The following is an 18352-nucleotide window of genomic DNA, read 5'->3' as shown; positions in this document are numbered from 1 at the left end:
ACATCTCCATTGTGTCATTACCCTGTACACTGTGTGTGTGTGTGTGTGTACACAAGACTGCAGACAGGTTTTCATCAAACGTTGGAGAGTATTTACACATGATTAATATTTGGAGCAGATTGGTCAAGTAAAAATAGATCCCAAAAACACATTTGCAGGAAACAGTCAATCTAAAGTTTATATTGATCAGAAAATGATTCTCAATCATATGATAAGTAAGGTAAGGTAAGTCAAAAAATGATCTAATTCCTGGTACAAAAATGCATATTTTTTTAGGTTTCTCTGCATCCCATAGGACTCCAGACACAACCTGAAGCTTATATAGATCAAAACAAAATTTTCGATCATATCGTAAGATGTACATTCATTATTTAGATGAATGATTTGGCGTCATAAGGTATAAATTACATAATTATGAAATGGCATTATAATAAATAAAGTCTGACTGCTCAGTTCACCACCAAGAACCCACAACACTGCTGCTAACACAGACTGACACAAGTCATGTTTTAACAGTAAGAACACGTTAACCTCCACATTTCATTCACGCTGAAATGTTAATCATCATTAAAGTGAATTCAGCTATTGCACATTAATAGAGCTGCTTTTTGATCATCAGGCTTGAAAGTAGAAGTAGAAGTCTCTGTCTCTAGTTTCAAAAGTGTTGAGCTGGAGGAGGACAGGCTGCAGCTCTGCATCTTGGCTCAGGAGGAAAAAAAGAGGGGATGCCAGTTTCCCTGAGACTGTTCTTCCTCTCTGTTGTCCACACCGTGTCCCCTGGTCCCTGACGGAGCCTCAGATCAAGAGCCTTCTGTCTGCGGCTTCTCTTTCATGTTCATGTTTGCAGATGATTCTGAGAGAAAAAACAGTGTTGATTATTTGAATACTGACATCATGCAGGCTGCTGCTGATGTAGTTCAACCACAAGCCAAACATCCTGAGGTTGGTTGCACCAACCCAACTACGCCCGGTCCTAGCCATGCACATTCTGACCTGTCTAAACCTACAGTCAGCACCAGGACACAGTGACTGCTAGGTGGACACAGTGACTGCTAGGTGGTCCGATAACAAATAAGAAGAAGCAGTCACTTTGGATCAGAGGTATGTACAGCTGTATTATCACAACACCATGACTGTGTTTACTTGAATCCAGTATGGACATATTAGTTTGGCAGCTTTTGTTCTGTTATCTATGGATTTAAAAAAAAGTTTTCCTGCTAGTGTGAAGCTTTAAATGTCCTGGGAGCAGTTTTGTCAACTTATGATAGTGTATTCAAACCATCTACATTCTGAAAAGATGATCATATGGTTATTATTTGACCATGTATGAAGCCACATCATGATGCACATTTAAGCTTTAGCTTTGGATAAACTATTTTTGGTGCCTGTTTTTTTTTATAAAATAAGTCTCACAAGAGAAGGTTAGCTTTAAAAAAAAGAACATGTTCTCCCAAAGAAATCAGACTTCCTCCTTTAAAACATTTGAATAACTATTTTCTGACCCCATCAATGTCAACCTCATTGCCACCCCTCAGCATAATGATCGTGTCTCTGTGACCTCCATCACACACAAGTGGTGTTAGTACCTTTGCCATGGAGATTATTTTCATTGTTGTTTATCTGTTTGTCTTTTAAGAGGTTTACGCAAAGACTACTTAACAGATTTTCTTGAAACGTAAGGATGGAACATGTGTCAGGGAAGAACAGAATAACTTTTGGCACATATCCGAATAAAGACGTGATTAAGGAATTTTCTTTCACTGTCTTTAACATTGCGACACAGGGAGTTTTTTTGATATTTGCACTGAGTTCCCAAGGTATAATTCATGGATCTTGATGAAGAAAATCAAGCATATTTTGGAGCGCCTTCATCATTCAAAGGAACTTTGGCAGTGGTATGTGCTTCTATTGAGCATTTGTGGCAATATTTTTTCTTAATCTTAACTTCTATTTTGGAAATTTGACTGTTGGGATGATAAGATGATTTGCAGTATATGTGTGTGGTGTTCGTACACAGTGTCCACATTGACGAACATGACCTAGCAGCACTCTGCTACCGAAATGTTACTGAGGATCAAAGAGCTTCAGTTCAACGTTCTCCTAACTGGACAACCTTCATGGTCATGATCACAACATTTCAGAAAAAATTAAATGTTTAAAACTCTAAATGAGCCTTTACTCTTTTTTTGGAATTGTATTCTCAAACAAAGTCCGAGAGTTGTCGGAGTTTCAGTCGTCAGGTGTGTGTTTACCTGCGCTGCAGTTTCTGTAGATGGACTGGACATAGATGAGCAGCATGAAAAGGCAGAAGCCGATGAAGGAGGATATTGTACCACACAACAGGAAAGCGTAGCTGCCGTGACTTTGGATCATCTGAAGTGAGAGGGACACACACACACACACACACACACACACACACACACACACACACACACACACACACACACACACACACACACACACACACACACACACACACACACACACACACACACACACACACACACACACACACACACAGAGAGTGGGGTTTTAATCTCAAACAATTAACTGTAAAGAGCAATGTGGCTACAGAACAAACATGTTTCTCATGGCAGTGCATCATTGTTCTGATTACTGCTGAAACAACTTTACAATGAGGTCCACACCAGGCTTTCCATACACTCTATTTATTGTTATCAAATATGCATTAGTGGCATAAAAATCTGTTCCAAAGTAATGAGGAAGCACTGTGTTGAATGTCATCATTACTGTGAACAATAGGACGTGTTCACACAGAGTCGTGAGAGACTTCTTACCGATCCTACGATCAACTGCAGCATCATCTCTCCTGTGCTGGCGCTGGTCACCAGGACAGTTGTGACACAACCTGGGAGAGACACAAAGTGTGTTGGGTTATAGAGGACTGAAAACAACGTATTCACCGGTAAATAATAAGTAAATACAACATAAATTATCAAATAAATTTAAAAATAATTGCATATTTAAAAAAATTAAATAATACTCAAATACCTAAAAGTGTAATGTAGTCAAAATCAATAATCAGATGATGGATTGGGGTGAGTTGATGCCCCAAGTGAAGGAGTTTAAGTATCTTAGGGTCTTTTTCACGACTGAGGGGACGATGGCATGCGAGATGGACAGGCGGGTCCGCGCAGCGTCACTAGTGATGCAGGAACTGTACCGAATCTTAACAGTGAAGAAGCCTTGAATTAACCGGTTCATTTACGTTCTGACCCTCACATGTGGTCACGAGCTCTGGGGAGTGACTGAAAGAACGAGGTTGCAAATAAAAGCAGCCGGAGTTAGTTTTCTCTGGGTGGCTGGGCTCAGCCTCAGAGTTGGGCTGTGGAGTTCAGACTCCAGTCAGGATGCCTCCTGGGCACCTTCCTTTAGAGGTTTCTAGGGCATCATTGATACTGATGTTGGGTGTTATGTTGTGTGTCAGAACTTGTGTATGTGTTCTTTTTTACCTTTGTAGTCCATTATGTCCTCTATAAAAGCAAGCATGGAGGGAAACACGCTGCTTATGCACAGTCCCAACACACAAGTACCGATGAAGAGAAACACACAGCTTGTGTAGAAGATCATCAACAGGCACTGCACCAGTATGACTCCAACCTGCAAGATGAACAGACAGACCGAGAGTGAGCCAATGACCATGAACAAAAAGACTGAGTAAACTAAATCTGCCAAAACCTGAGTTCATTGTGTCACCAAAAAGATGAAGAGGGGAAGGTGAGTTTCCCTAAGATACCTGTGCTATGGGGTCTGAGGAAATCCACGTGAATGCAGAGAGCATACAAAGATCAGAAAGACAGAACAACTTCAGGTTGAATCACAGTCTAGCATCTGCTGAAACCTGGAGTTTAACCATGGGAGGGTAATGTTCAACCAACTGAACTATTTTGGCATGCTCACCTGTAGTTATGGAGACTACACAGTGCCAATCAATATTTTAGTAAGTTTAGGTAAGTTTTTTGACATTCTGTTTGAATACTCACAACCCCAGAGAACAAGGTCAAATGTCAAGGAGAGCTCCTCAGCTATCAAAACCCAGGGTTGAATCAGGGTCCTTCCACTTTCCCAACTGAACTGAGGCGACACTGTGCAAAACACAGGAACTTTTTAGGAAAATATATCACTAAACTTAAAAGCACTTCTGAAATGTTAGTATCGCTTGAAATTGAAAAAGACATCTGATTGGCTGTGGAAACCCAGGAATGGACCAGGGACCTTTAGATCTTTAGGCTAACGATTTCGAAACTGAACTATTTCAGGAGGCTAATCCACAGGTAAGGAGGCTATGCAGTGCACAACACAGAAACTGCTTTAGCAACGATTATACAAAAACTTTGAACAATATCACAAGAACTGAATTACTATGTGTACTAGTTATCTGAACCCACAAGCTCCCAAAAGCAGGAGCCAGACTTTGTGCTCTTTCACAGTGTGTGTGTGGGGAGGGGGTTGGCATTGGGTGATGACCAAGCACTGTCTTTTTACCACAGTCAGACTGGGGTCTTAAGAGATCCATTGTGAACACATGTAGGTAACTCAACCACAAATGGTCCCCAACTGTTATTGTCTAGAAGCCCTAGAAAAACAATTATCGGCTGCCAAAACCCGGGATTAAACCAAGAACCTTTAGATCTTCAGTATAACCCTCCCCCAACTGAGCTACAGCATTTAGGAATGAAAACTGTGGATATGGAGATTACACAGGCCCAATTACAAAAACATTTTTGTAAACATTTCAGAAGACAGGGGAGCTATGTACTGTATTTCATCTGAAATACTGTTCGGATACAAATAAAGCACTTTGCCCTACTTTGTACTCATTGTACCTAACAGCAACATGAGAGAGACAAAGATGAAGTGCACCTGTGTTCCCCTCCCTCTTGTTTGGCTGTAACCACAGCAGAAGGAGCAATGTGGTATTTGCAAGGAGAACTGTCCTTGATAATATATTTGTTTATAAAAGTTTTGTTTACTCTTGAGGTTGTTGAAACAGGAGTGTTGCCCTTGCTGTCTTTTGCAGCTACAGGCCGCCATGTTATGTGGTGGCTATTAGATGAAAAGCATTTCAACATCTACTAAAATTAAAAAAGACATTTCAAAAAACAACTTTCCACAAACTTTACGGGGCTTCTCTAATGTCACTTTGACCTTTCACTAAGGTCCGATCGGCAACGTGTCCATGAGCTTACACCCCCTTCTACTTCAGCAAACAGAAATTCAGTTACGAAAGACATGAGCTGCTGGATGGTTGCTTGATATTGTAATAATAAACTAATCAATGAAATAAACAAGCTATCTTTAGCTATCGTTAATCAACTCTCCTCCTATCTTCACCATAACAACCTTCTTGATCCTCACCAGTCTGGTTTCAAGGCAGGCCACTCAACTGAGACTGCCCTCCTTGCTGTCACTGAGCAACTTCACACTGCTTGAGCAGTCTCTCTCGTCTGTCCTCATCCTTCTAGACCTTCCTGCTGCATTTGACACAGTGAAGCACCAGATCCTTATTTCCTCCCTTCAGGACCTGGGTGTCTCAGGCTCTGCTCTCTCCCTGCTCTCATCCTACCTCAATGACCGCACTTACCAGGTAACTTGGAGAGGACCTGTGTCTGAACCTTGTCCTCTCACTACTGGGGTCCCTCAAGGTTCCATCCTGGGTCCCCTCCTCTTCTCTCTGTACACCAACTCTCTCGGCTCTGTCATTCACTCACATGGCTTTTCCTACCATAGCTATGCTGATGACAACCAACTAATCCTCTCTTTTCCCCAATCTGAAACACAGGTAGCAGCACGAATCTCTGCCTGTCTGACTGACATCTCTCAGTGGATGTCTGCACACCACCTGAAAATTAACCTCGACAAGACTGAACTACTTTTCCTTCCAGGGAAAGGCTCTCCCACCCACGACCTGACTATTACCTTTGACAACTCCGTGTTAACCCCCACCCAGACTGCTAGGAACCTGGGTGTGACACTCGACAGTCAACTCTCCCTTACTGCCAACATTACTGCAACAACACGTTCCTGTAGATACATGCTGCACAACATCAGGAGAATACGTCCCCTTCTCACTCAGAAGGCAGCACAGGTTCTGGTCCAGGCTCTGGTCATCTCACGCCTAGACTATTGCAACTCCCTCCTGGCAGGTCTACCTGCTAGTGCCATCCGACCTCTGCAGCTCATCCAGAATGCAGCAGCTCGACTGGTCTTTAACCTAAATTCACTCACACGACTCAGCTCCTCCGCTCCCTTCACTGGTTACCAGTGGCTGCCCACATCCGTTTCAAAACACTAGTACTTGCGCACCGTGCTGTGAACGGATCGGGTCCAGTCTACATCCAGGACATGGTCAAACGTTACACCCCAGCCCGTCCACTCCGCTCTGCATCTGCCAATCGGCTTGTTGCTCCCTCACTGCGAACTAAACACTCAACAAAATCATGACTGTTTGCTGTCCTGGCTCCTAAATGGTGGAATAAGCTCTCCATTGACATCAGGACAGCAGAAAGTCTAGACATCGTCCGCTGCAAACTAAAAACACACCTCTTCCGACTATACCTTGAATAAAAGTTTAAACTAACAATTTAGTAGCACTTAAATGGCACTTACTTATAGCACTTTGTAGTTTGGCTTTCTTGAAGAAATTGTACTTTCTTGATTCTTGTTGTTCTGGGTTGGTACCCTCATGCTTTGGATAAAAGCGTCAGCTAAATGAACTGTAATGTAATGTAATTCTGTTGCCTAATTAAGAAGAACTAGGAAGAAGAACATCCAGTTCATCCCTGTGCCGCAAGAGATATATGATTACTTCTCTTCTGCAGGCTGGTGGAGTTTACACTACACAATGTCACAAAAACTGTAAATCTCAAATACTTATTTATTATTTGACAGCTTTACTTAAGTTTACTTTTAAATAGACAATAGATAAAATAACAATCTATTAAAACGAATTGTTTCAGACTAAACCAGTGGTTTCGAACATTTTCTACTTCTGAAAAAGCGATTTAGATTTTTCAAATGTCTGAGTTGTTAAAAGCTTTTAAGCTCTCAAATTCTTTAATGATCCAATATCTCAACACAAATCAAAGAGAAAAACAAGCTCTCGTAATATATCTAATGTCCCTGTTTATAAAACTGTTTAAAATGTATTTTGCTCTAGCTCCACCTGCTGCTTACACAAATGCTTCAGTATAAATGATCTAATGGTGCCATAGAGCTTAATAAAATAATATAATAATCAGTCAAACGAGTTATTTTACATAAAAACTTTAACCACAGTTAACTAGCCTGTATCTGACAGTGTCAGGAGAGTTAATATATATATTTTAGCCCAGAAACCATAGCAAAATGGTGCCAACATTTTTTGAAGATTAAATGTGCCCTTGAAAATGTAAATCATGTGACCAGTTACGTACACTGGGTCAGTGGGAGGCAGACTTCTGCATTGGCTGAGAACGTCTCCAGGTATACCTAGGTACCTGTCCTGACCTGTAACTTCTGTGTAATAAACCTTATTATACAAGCAAGAATGGTGTCCGCGGAGATTCCTTCATCATCATCTTCAACGTCACTGCTGCTTAAATATACAACAAACTTGGCGTCACGAACTCTGGACGTGCTGTGGCCTGCGGCATCTCCAACACCTTCACACACGGTGAGCATTTCTCACTTGACTGGACGCTGGTTCGTTCATTGAGGCTGTTGTGTGCCTGCTGTCTGGTCACACCGTAAAGAACCTCTTCTTTTTTATGGACAGGTCATGTTGTGTTGATGTTTGAAGTGAAGCTCCGTGCTAAATTTGATTTTATTTGCGTAGTGCACGACGCAAAAAGGGGGGATTATTATAGAGAAGGTAAAAAAGTGAAGAAAGGAAATAAGATAAATACAAGAAATAGTGTAGAATAGCTTCATTGTATAACGATAAGGTGAGCTAAATAACATCGTGCGAGATTAATGAAGATTTGGCCCTCAACTTCTTAACGGTAAGACATGTGTATATTAGTCACTGCGTGACAGTTGGCTTTGGCATAGTCAGGAATTGAGTTAAAAAGAGAAAATTGGGACAAACCTGGATCCAGGGAAATTTGAATAAATAAATGTAAACAGTGATAAGGGACAGAGTAATGAGAGAGAAAAAGGATTAAAGAGATGATCAGGGAAAGACGCCGCAGAATTTGGATAGAAAAAGCCCTCAGGGAGGAGGTGTTAGAATGGGCCATAAATCCTGGAACATCACCACAGGTCAGTTTAATAACTGGAGATTGTAGAATTAAAAATTCGATTGTATGTTCCCACTCTGAACATTTGTTGACGAACAGTGTCTGATGCAGCCTCTCATCGAATATCTACATCTCATAAGGTAGCATCAAATTTAGGAGAATAAGAGAGAAAAGAGCGCAGCAAAAAGCATGCTATATGAATGTGTGGTATGAATGAGTTGTTTTGGGGAATTTAAGATGAGTGCTGTTTGCGTTTTTGGGTTGAATTTGCAGTGTTTTTCATTGTGTCTTGTGGCAATGTGTGTGCGTTTGTGAACAGGGAGCCACCTCCCAGCCGTATCCTGGTGTGTGTGTGAAACGTGGTCATTAATGTCCAGCTGTGTGTGACAAACTGCAGCAGGGGTTGGTCTATGTGGTTTAGGTTAATAAAAAAGATTTTATGATTGAATAAACATATATAGGTTGTAGTTGAGAACGGGAAATTTGATAGCTATAAGGAAAGATATTTTGTTTTCTGTATCAAATAAAACAATGAGCCTCTTCCAGAGGACGTAATAAATCATGTGAGTCTCCCTTTCCCTCCCTCCACTCGCCCCCACCTTCCCCATGTGCCGCACTGGTGTGTGTGTGTGTGACAGGCTCGCTCTCTCTCTCTCGTGTATAAAAAAAGAGTTTTTCTTCGGATCTCTCCTCGGCTCCCCTGAGAGAAAGACCGCATGTGTGTAAGAATTCAGAAAAAACCCTCTGTTAACACCCTCTTGTGAGACGCAGGGGCAGAGTCACAAAGTTTTTAAAACCAATTGTTTAATGGGGTTTAGTTTAAGCTAAAAAAGACAGTTTGTTTGTTTGTTTGTGGGACAGCGAGATTGTGCAGACAGTATTAGGAAATAATATTGTTTGTTTGATTCAGCTAGATTGGATATGTTTGTAGTTCTAAAAATTCTTTAACCGCTTGAACTTTTTTGTTTCATTTGGTTTTCATTAAATTCTACAATGCTTGGTTAGGGGTTTAATTTGGGAACAAATTGAGTTTAATTTGACATTTTGGACTTTAAATACTGGATAATGATAATTTTGATAGAAGGAGAGATAGTTAGAATTTAGTTTTAAGGTGATAACGAGAAGAGAAATTGGTTGCATTGACTAGAGAATGCAAATATGCTGGTATCAAGAGTGTCAACATCTACACTACGGGCTGGTATAAATAAGAATAACATATCTGTGTTTCCTCACTGGGAGTGACACATGTGCTGTGTGCAGGCAGAGAGTCATACAGATATATTGGTTTACGAAAGGACTGTCGAGTTATTAATACAGCCGTGAATAAATAATAAACTATTGAGAACTTTAAAGATATTATTAGAGTGAAATAAACTAAATTATATATTGATGATGCATGGTATGGGATTATAACTGGTATTTAAAGGAGAAAAACATCTGTTGACCTAAGTGCTGGCAGATAACGTGTGCAAATGTGTGCAAATCATACTGAATCGCTTATGATGCTGTTAAAAGGACCTAATGGGTTCATAAGATACTAATTCATTGCCTGTTTCTTTTCCCTTATCCATTTATGGTGAGTGGGAATTGAGGCAGGAAGACGAGAAGGCAGCTGGCCGGTGCATCACACAGATTGAGGCTTGCTGCCGTCTGCGTGTGCAGCTCCTGTCTCCAGTCTGATCAAGGCCGGTACAGTTTATCCAAAAAATAAATAAATAAAAGGCTTGGCAATGGACTGATTAGTTAATGCATTTAATTAATGAATGGAATATGATTGTTTGGTCTAAACAATGCTATCAGTTGCAGATGTGAGTTGTATTGTTTGTGCGTGGTTTATTCTGATCTGAGCTGTGTTGGAGATTCACTATTGTGACTGTTATATTATAAGCGGACTTTGGGTTGTGCTATTACATTAATGAGCTTTTGATTCCTTTGGAGTTGGCAAATCAATTTCATTTTTATTATTGGCTGTGGTGAATTAATGGTTTTAATACATGAATGAATGAATGAATTGATTAATTTGTTAGTTGGTTGATTGATTGATTGGTTGAGTGCTTGATTGATTTGTTGATTGATTAATTGGTTACTTGGCTGATTGGTTAATTGGGCGTACACAATTTCCCTATATGAATGCTTGTCCGACACCGGGGAGGCAGACTTCTGCATTGGCTGAGAACGTCTCCGGGTATACCTAGGTACCTGTCCTGACCTGTAACTTCTGTGTAATATTATACAAGCAAGAACAGTGTCCGCGGAGATTCCTTCATCATCATCTTCAACATCACTGCTGCTTAAATATACAACACTATATACTTACTGTACTTAGAAAACAATATCTCAGAATTGCAATCTATTTTTGTTAATGCGCATTCCTAGAAAGCTAAAATATTTTAGTATGTTTATTTTAATAGTTTGAGTTATGTTTGATGTCTGCCTGTTGATCTTTTTCCTCACTGGACTGTAATTTCCAGTCTTGATTTTAAGTTGGATTTGTCTTTTCGATGTGCATTCATACCAGACTGAAGGTGAGCAGCTTGGGTGCTGTGTATTTGTAGGACAGGTAGATGAAAGCCAGTCTTCCTGCTGTGATGGAGGCCCAAAATACACTGTTCAGATAGCCAGCAGTCTTATGGCCCATCAGGAGAGGAGGGGAGATGGCGTAGGTGTAGATGAAACCAGCGTATGAGCCCTGCATGCCAAGAAACACAGATCATTTATTCAGAGAGGTCAACAAAATGTTTAACATGAGAGAAAATGATGGTCAATCATCGGGAAAACTCAAAGAATAGCAACAGACTGTTGTTTAACGTAAACAAAAGTATAAATTCTGCAGCAATCATTTTGTGTCATGTCCTGCCTTTTTCAAGCTTCACCCAAACACGACTCTGTGCCTCAACCAAATGCAGTATTTCCTGCAGATGAGAATGGAACTGATGGACAATCGCCTGTTGTGTGCAATGTGTGTAAAAGGCCAACTCCAGACAATGTCTCGACTTAATTCTCAGGACATTGTCTGGAGTTCACATGGGAAAATGGTCAGACTGAGCTATGACTTTAAAAGTGTTATTTCTGCCACAAACTGTAACATTTAGTCTTATCTAAGCAACTATAGTTAAAGAGCAGCGCTGCACTAGAGACATCAAGCTGCTATTGCTTTTCCCATCCCCCCGTCGGCCGATGCTGCAGCAGCCTGCAAGCTTCTACACACTGTAGTGTCACAGCTGCAGACATCGCACCCTCAGTCCCTCCTCCTCATCTCTGGAGATTTCAACCATGCTTTCCTCTCTTCCACTCTCCCCACCCTCACCCAGTATGTTAAATGCCATACCAGGGACCATAAAACACTGGATTTACTGTATGCAAATGCCAAGGATGCATACAGCTTCCCCCCCACTTCAGGCCGGTAGCCTTGACCTCTCACCGGATGAAGACCATGGAAAGGATTATACTCCAGCACCTATGCCCTCTGGTGAGCACTGAGCTGGACCCCCTACAGTTTGCGTATCGGCCAGGCATTGGTGTGGATGACGCGGTCATCTACCTCCTTCACAGATCCCCTGGAGCACCTGGAGAACACCGGGAGCACTGTGAGAGTCATGTGCTTTGACTTCTCCAGTGCTTTCAACCCAATCCATCACTGCTCAGGGAAAAGCTGGAAGGTGCTGGAGTGGACTGCCACCTGGCTGCATGGACCATCAACTACCTCACCGACAGACCACAGTATGTGAGGCTTTGCGACTGTGTGTCGGATGTAGTAGTTTGCAGCACAGGAGCCCCTCAAGGAACAGTGCTTTCTCCTTTCCTGTTCACCATATATACATCGGACTTCGGACACAACACAGACAGCTGTCATATCCAGACATTCTCTGATGACACAGCCATAGAGCCAGGAGACTGAGGTCCTTCGGAGTGTGCAGGACACTATTAAGGACCTTTTATGACACTGTGGTGGCATCCTCAGTGTTCTATGCCAATGTATTCTGGGGTTGTCGATGCACTGAGAGGGACAGGAAAAGACTAAATAAACTGGTTAAGAGAGCCAGCTCGGTCTTGGACTGCCCTCTTGATCCCACTAAGGAGGTGGGTGAGAGGAGGACGCTAGCAAAGTTGAATTCAATCATGGACAACACCTGTCTCCCCTACATCATACCGTGGGGCCCTTAGCAGCTCTTTCAGCAGCAGACTGCTCCACCCACGGTGCAAAAAGGAACCCTTCCGCAGGTCCTTCATTCCCACTGCTGTTAGACTGTACAACACCATCCTGAATGTTAAATAATTGCTGCTTTGGTCATGTTGAGTTACAATATCTTGCACAGTTTTTTCTTTTGCACAATTTGTTGTACTATTTTGCACTACTTTTAAGAGGAAGAAACTGTTTGCACACTTGTTTATTTTATGTACAACCGTCTCACTCTTATGTACAAAAGATTCTTTACTTGCCAGGTACTATTCATCCTGTGTGTCGTACAAATCATCCTGTGTGTAGAATGTTCCTACTTTTTAATTTAATTTATTTATATATTTTAATTTATTGTTTTATTTTAACCATTTAATTCTTTATTTTTATTCTATTGACCTTTTTATATTTCTTTATTCTCTTGTCTGCCTCATTCTGTCCTTCCTGCTGTAACAAGGGAATTTCCCCGATGTGTGGATAAATAAAGTTCTATCTAATCTAATCTAATCTAATCTAGCTACAGTAACCTTCCCATTGTTTTGTCCTCATGTCTCACAGTTCTCATGCATCCCCCTGCAGCCTCACAGTTTGAGACATCCTGGCACAGAGGTTTTATGTGTTGAATATCCAATGTGTGTAATGTTGGCGTGAAGACTGACTATGATCCCATCGGTGATGAAGAGGATGGCTCCGCCTAGAGCATGTAGGATGAAGAAAGTAGCAGGGCGGCCCCGGAGTTTAGCAGGGTTGCAGCAACCAAACCAGCTCACGTCTCCTGGAGGAATAGGGATACAAAGAGATTTGTCACATCATTTGAATAGTTTGGTGACAAGCACACACACACAAATACATCCATCCATTACCTTGGCCACTGTCCTGGGTGGGACTCGTGTCAGACAGCGAGTCCTTATCCAGCAGACGTGGACTGTTGTTGAAGCACGGCAGCAATCTCTCGTGGTACATGAGAGCGAGCACTACTGCAGGGACAGGGAGCTGGCAGAACACACAAAGAACCTCTTGTTGACTAACTGAACAGTCAACACTTCCTGTCAGTTGATTCCTGTAGTCCCTGTGGTCTCATCTTGCTCTCTGCTTGGAGCAGCTCCAGTTCAAAAAGAACAACACAGCTCGGCAACTGTAACAGGTTTCTGTTGTTTTTATAGCATTATTACTGTATAATCAACAAATGCCTACCGTAGAACCAGTACATAGCATGTTGCTGTACAACTGCAAAGCATCATGGTGAAAAGAGCTCACTGACAAGATTCTTCACTTTCTTCAGCATTTGACTTCAGCAAGTTTTCCAAGATCAACATTTAGTTCATTCATCACAGTTTTAATTTGCCTGTGCCTTAAAGAGTGCACGGGTGAGAGAAGTAGAGGCACTCTACACTGTAGATGGAAAAATAATGATCCAAGGTGAAACTGTTTGTCCTCTTTATAACATTTAACTGCCTCATAAAAACTCTGTGTGTTCACCTGTTCACCTGCAGCAGCAGAGGAGGCACCACAGATGAATGGAGCATGGTCTAGTGTTCAACCTTGTCTGATTGCGTGTGTGAGGTATTTGACTATATCCAAACGAATTGTGTGTCATCTCAAATTTGTTGTTCAAAGTAGATTTGGGGAAAAACTGACAGCCCTGGTAGAAGAGACTCTGGGCTTTGTGTGTTATCTTTCCTCTTAGGCAAATCACACGGTTTCAACCGGCTCAACAAAAGTCGCTGTCATCGTCCTATTAAAAAGCAGTAGACCATTGAGTCAATATTTTAGAAAGAATCCAACACACTAGTGTGCATCTTATATAAGTCCTGGTCAACATCACTCATGTGTCTCATGTATTAGTGTCCTGAACTCACATTGATAAGAGCCATGATCCAGAAAGCATAGGACACCCTGGTGACGACGACACCCTCAGTGTACAGAGGGTACTGGGAGATGTTGTGCAGTGTCGTTACATGGCCGGAGAGGCTGCTGCGGAGGTGCTGTAGGTCCGACGAGGAGGACGAGTTGGCAGTCCAGTTGGCCGCGAGAACACAGCTGTCATCTGCCAGGAACGGATCAGCCACCAGGGGACTGACCAGTGCTCCCAGGCCTATGAAGAAATGCAAAGCCTGTGGAAAGAGACGCCAAGATCCAAGTATTGACTTTGGCTGCCCAAACGTTTGCACATTCCACAGTTACTGTTAAATTCTTCCTATTTTTCGAGGTCATGATATAAAAAGTAACCATGCATTATCATGTGAAGAAATGGTTGAGCAAAATATGATCTGTACACAGAGGCAAAGCATCAGTGGATTTAACTTGGAGGGTGAGAGTTCCCTTAACATCTTCTCACTCCTCTTCACTCCATTTGGTGTGGCATCAGCACAAGTAAGTGTCTAATTTAAGATGTATGTGACTAAGTTATAAGATGTGTGTTGAGGCTTGCTAGTCATTGTTATATTGAAGAACGAAGAACTTAAATGTTTTTAAGTATTTTATGTTATGTTGCACTGCTCGTCCCTGCTGTCATAATTCTTGTGGTATATTTACATTGTGTGTGCACAAGGGCTTCATTTTGTATCAGTCCGAATACAATACAGTCACCATGCCACCTTCAGCCTCAACTCAGAACTGAAATAAACCCAGAACGGACCCAAACACACAGACGTTCACACCCGTCCTCTCCCCTCCCCCTCCTCCTCTGACCTGCAGGAAGACGGCCGAGTCCTTCTGATACAGCTTCACCAGCTGCCGGTTGGCGATGGTGTCAATCACCCCCATGGCTTTGCCAGCAAGCGCCATGGTGATGGCCAACAGCACCACGTGGTGACATAATGGTATGATGGCAAACACGAGCGAGATGATGAGCGTGGAGGACAAGAGAGCGGCCAGGGAGGACAGCAGTCTGGAGAAGATACAAGAGCCACAGCTTTAATCTTCATGTTCAGTCTATAGAGACGAACAACAGACTCAGTGCAAATATATAGTATTTCTATTTAAATGACCCCATAGTCATCATATTCTAACCTTGTTTTATTAAAGTGACTCAGCCCAGGCCAGAGTGATTTCAGGCTTTTTCTTGTTATTGCAGTAAAGTCACCTTGATGCTCTGCTGCTGCTCTAACTTTTATTTACCCAGTATAGACACGTTATCTTCACCTTGTATTCCCCATTCTTTCCTGCCAACTTTCCAACTTTAACCTTGTCCTACATAACTTTTAGTTTGTTCACACGACTGTTCAGCCTGTGATGAAGGCTTGTACTACAGATTAGTCAGTAATCATCACAGGATAAAAATCCACCGTAAGCATGTGAACATGATGAACGCTGAGGTTTTATGTAATGTTTTCAATGTTGTGTAACCTTTCTGTAGTTTCCCCAGTGGTCATGTCCAGTGTCACAAACAGAAACTGAGGTGCTGTCCCTCCTTGCTGTCTTTACCAAAGTTCTTTCCCAAGATTTAAAAAACAATAGGTACATAAACGTTCATGGATATTTACGCGCGAACAACCAGAAGTTTAATTCTGGTCACTGCATTGCACAGAAAAACTGTTTCGTCAGCGTCTAGACGGTCAAAATGAAGAAGAAGAAGAAGAAGAAGAAGAAGAAGAAGAAGAAGAAGAAGAAGAAGAAGAAGAAGAAGAAGAACCCCTGTTGTGACCCCTGTGTTGGGGGTGCTTACTAAGATTTTACCTGGGAGTTGAATATGATATACGAAGAAGAAAGCATCAACCCTTCTGTGAAATAGAGTTTTTTTTAAACAGCGCTCTAATCATGTCCCCATCCACCTCACACACACTCACATTTACATCTCAGGTCACGGTTGAGTCGCGGTTGAGTGGCTGCTCAGTGTGAGGTTCAGCACAGACCGGGAACAACCGTCTGTACTTTTACATATTTGCCAGTCAAATCAAGAATTCAGTCTCAATGATGAATGATGTGGTCAATGAAATGTTCAACATCCGTTCACTTTACCAGCCACTTAAACTCTTCAGCCTCAAAGGCAGGACTGTCGACTCAAGGCATTCAAGATCAAATTGAATTAAATTCACAGAAATATTTGTGAGGACATGACCTTGATGTCATGAATGGAGGCAAATCTGACACAGCTTGAGGGTACACTACAATTTGAACTCAGATACTAACCGATACTAAAGGGTCTTCGCGACCAGTTTTATTTGACAAGTTAAAAAAGCTAATTTTGTATACGAGGCAAACGGCCTTGAATACCAACACCCCGGTTGAGAGATCAGTAGCTCCTGTTTCAACAACATTGAAGTATTTAACAGTTATTACAAACTTTAACCTGCCGCTGGCACTCGTTATCATTAGCCGTTTAACTCTTTGCAATTAGTCGATAGCCACATTAGCTATCTGTTAAGTTATCATTAAGCTAGCAGTTTAATGTGGGAGCTGGACAGAAAACGTTATTAGTCCTGCCCTGTAACATTGATAGAAAGTGTTAATTTAACAGGATAACAAAATTGTTTGTGTCTGAAAAGTGTTACGTTTCTCTTAAAGTCCCCTATAGAAGCTGAGAAAAGTCAACCAGCAACAGAAACATTGGTGTTGATGTTATTGTTTGTATTGTTCTAATCTTTATTAAAAAGTGTGTATGCCTCTTAATTTATTGTCATTTTTCCCCTATGGTATCGAAAATGGTATCGAGTATTTTCCTGGGTATCGTATCGAGTTTCTAGTTTCTAAATTCTAGTATCATGACAACCCTACTCAGGTATAAACACAGAAAGTAATTCTGCTAGTGTTGTTGTGAATTTGTTTCTTTTTGTACCTTTTGCCATGTTCACCATGACTTTATGACAGAAAACAACACGGTGCTGATCACTCCCACCACTTCTCCCCAACCACACTCACGTTTTCTTGAAGAGTCCCCCCACGCTGGAGCCCACCAGCAGGAAGAGCTGCTGGGAGAAGAAGACCCAGGTGATCTGCTGCAGGGTGGACTGGGTCTGACACCTCAGGTCCAGGATGGTGGGTCCCAGGAAGGCGATGCACAGGCCGAAGCTGAAGAACACGCTCCAGTAGGTGAGGGTCTGCCTCCAGTGACGCTTGAACAGCGAGCAGATGTGCTCGTCCAGCAGCTTCATGTTGGTCCTGAGAGGAGCTGCACACCGCCTCGCGACCACGCATCTACACTGGGACCAAGGGAAAGTATCAGCGGTGAAAGTAAGCAGTCGTGCCGGTTATCTCCTGTTGACGCGGACGTGGCGCTGATTGGTTGATGTCCCCAAGGTCCCGCCCTGCTTCGGACTGGCGTGTGTTTCTCTCTGAGAGATGTGATGGGACAATACAGACAAATAAATATATATAATAATAATAACTTGAAATGTTGTTGGAAACAGCTTGCACACAAAAAGGACGTTTGGTTTAGGACAGTAACATGAGCGCCTGACATAAGATACATTTACAAATCAATCTGTGTTTTTGAACATCACATTCACTGTCATATCAACAGGGAGTCTTTATGTTTTTATAACATAAGATTACCAGGTTACTTAATATTTATTTTTTGTTTATTAAACACAGTGGGGATTGTATGTTATAATGTAGTTATTTATACAAAAAACAATTACTATATTACAATTGCCAGTCATTTTCACAGGCCTGAACACTTTACAGTGTTTACAGCACCCAACCAATTTGTCTTCTACCATTATTCTGTTTTCATTTGTCTCATACATTTTCACAGGAACATTTTGATATAGAGAATATTATATATATTTTAACATTAAAAAAGATATTTCTGTATTGAAGACCATGTACAAAATCCTTGTGATCTTGTTCCCTTTCCCAGCACTCTTATTTATTTATCATCATATGTAGTCATCAAAAAGTTTCATTCATGATAGCTTTATTTATTTATTTATTTATGGTTTGCATTTTATTTACTTAATTAATTTGAATTAATAGTTACAGGAAATACAGAAAC

At 41.6% G+C, this 18352-nt stretch overlaps 1 protein-coding gene across 1 annotated transcript; it reads right to left on the bottom strand.

Moving 5' to 3' along the window:
• Positions 1–119: 119 nt before the first annotated feature.
• On the bottom strand, positions 120–17569 carry mfsd4aa (major facilitator superfamily domain containing 4Aa). Its single transcript, XM_035151845.2, has 10 exons — positions 17278–17569; positions 15109–15307; positions 14277–14531; positions 13281–13410; positions 13077–13192; positions 10756–10929; positions 3474–3621; positions 2799–2869; positions 2253–2373; positions 120–853 (listed from the first exon to the last, which is right to left on the bottom strand). Exons 1-10 carry the CDS (start codon positions 17508–17510, stop codon positions 801–803), a joined length of 1500 nt encoding a protein of 499 aa, XP_035007736.2. The 5' UTR covers positions 17511–17569; the 3' UTR covers positions 120–800.
• Between the last annotated feature and the right edge of the window lie 783 nt (positions 17570–18352).

This window comes from Hippoglossus stenolepis, chromosome 3 (assembly GCF_022539355.2).
Source record: "Hippoglossus stenolepis isolate QCI-W04-F060 chromosome 3, HSTE1.2, whole genome shotgun sequence".
Lineage (NCBI taxonomy): Eukaryota > Metazoa > Chordata > Actinopteri > Pleuronectiformes > Pleuronectidae > Hippoglossus > Hippoglossus stenolepis.
The sequence above is the reverse complement of the archived record's forward strand: the minus strand, read 5'-3'. Positions and strand labels throughout refer to the sequence as shown.

Excerpts from the sequence above, each read along its gene's own strand:
- mfsd4aa (XM_035151845.2), bottom strand. The coding sequence starts at position 17,510 with ATGAAGCTGCTGGACGAGCACATCTGCTCGCTGTTCAAGCGTCACTGG. Across the intron at positions 15,308-17,277 it reads GGGGGACTCTTCAAGAAAAC|ACTGCTGTCCTCCCTGGCCG; the intron begins GTGAGTGTGGTT and ends TATCTTCTCCAG. Across the intron at positions 3,622-10,755 it reads AGCTGCTCACCTTCAGTCTG|GTTGGAGTCATACTGGTGCA; the intron begins GTATGAATGCAC and ends TTCATCTTGCAG.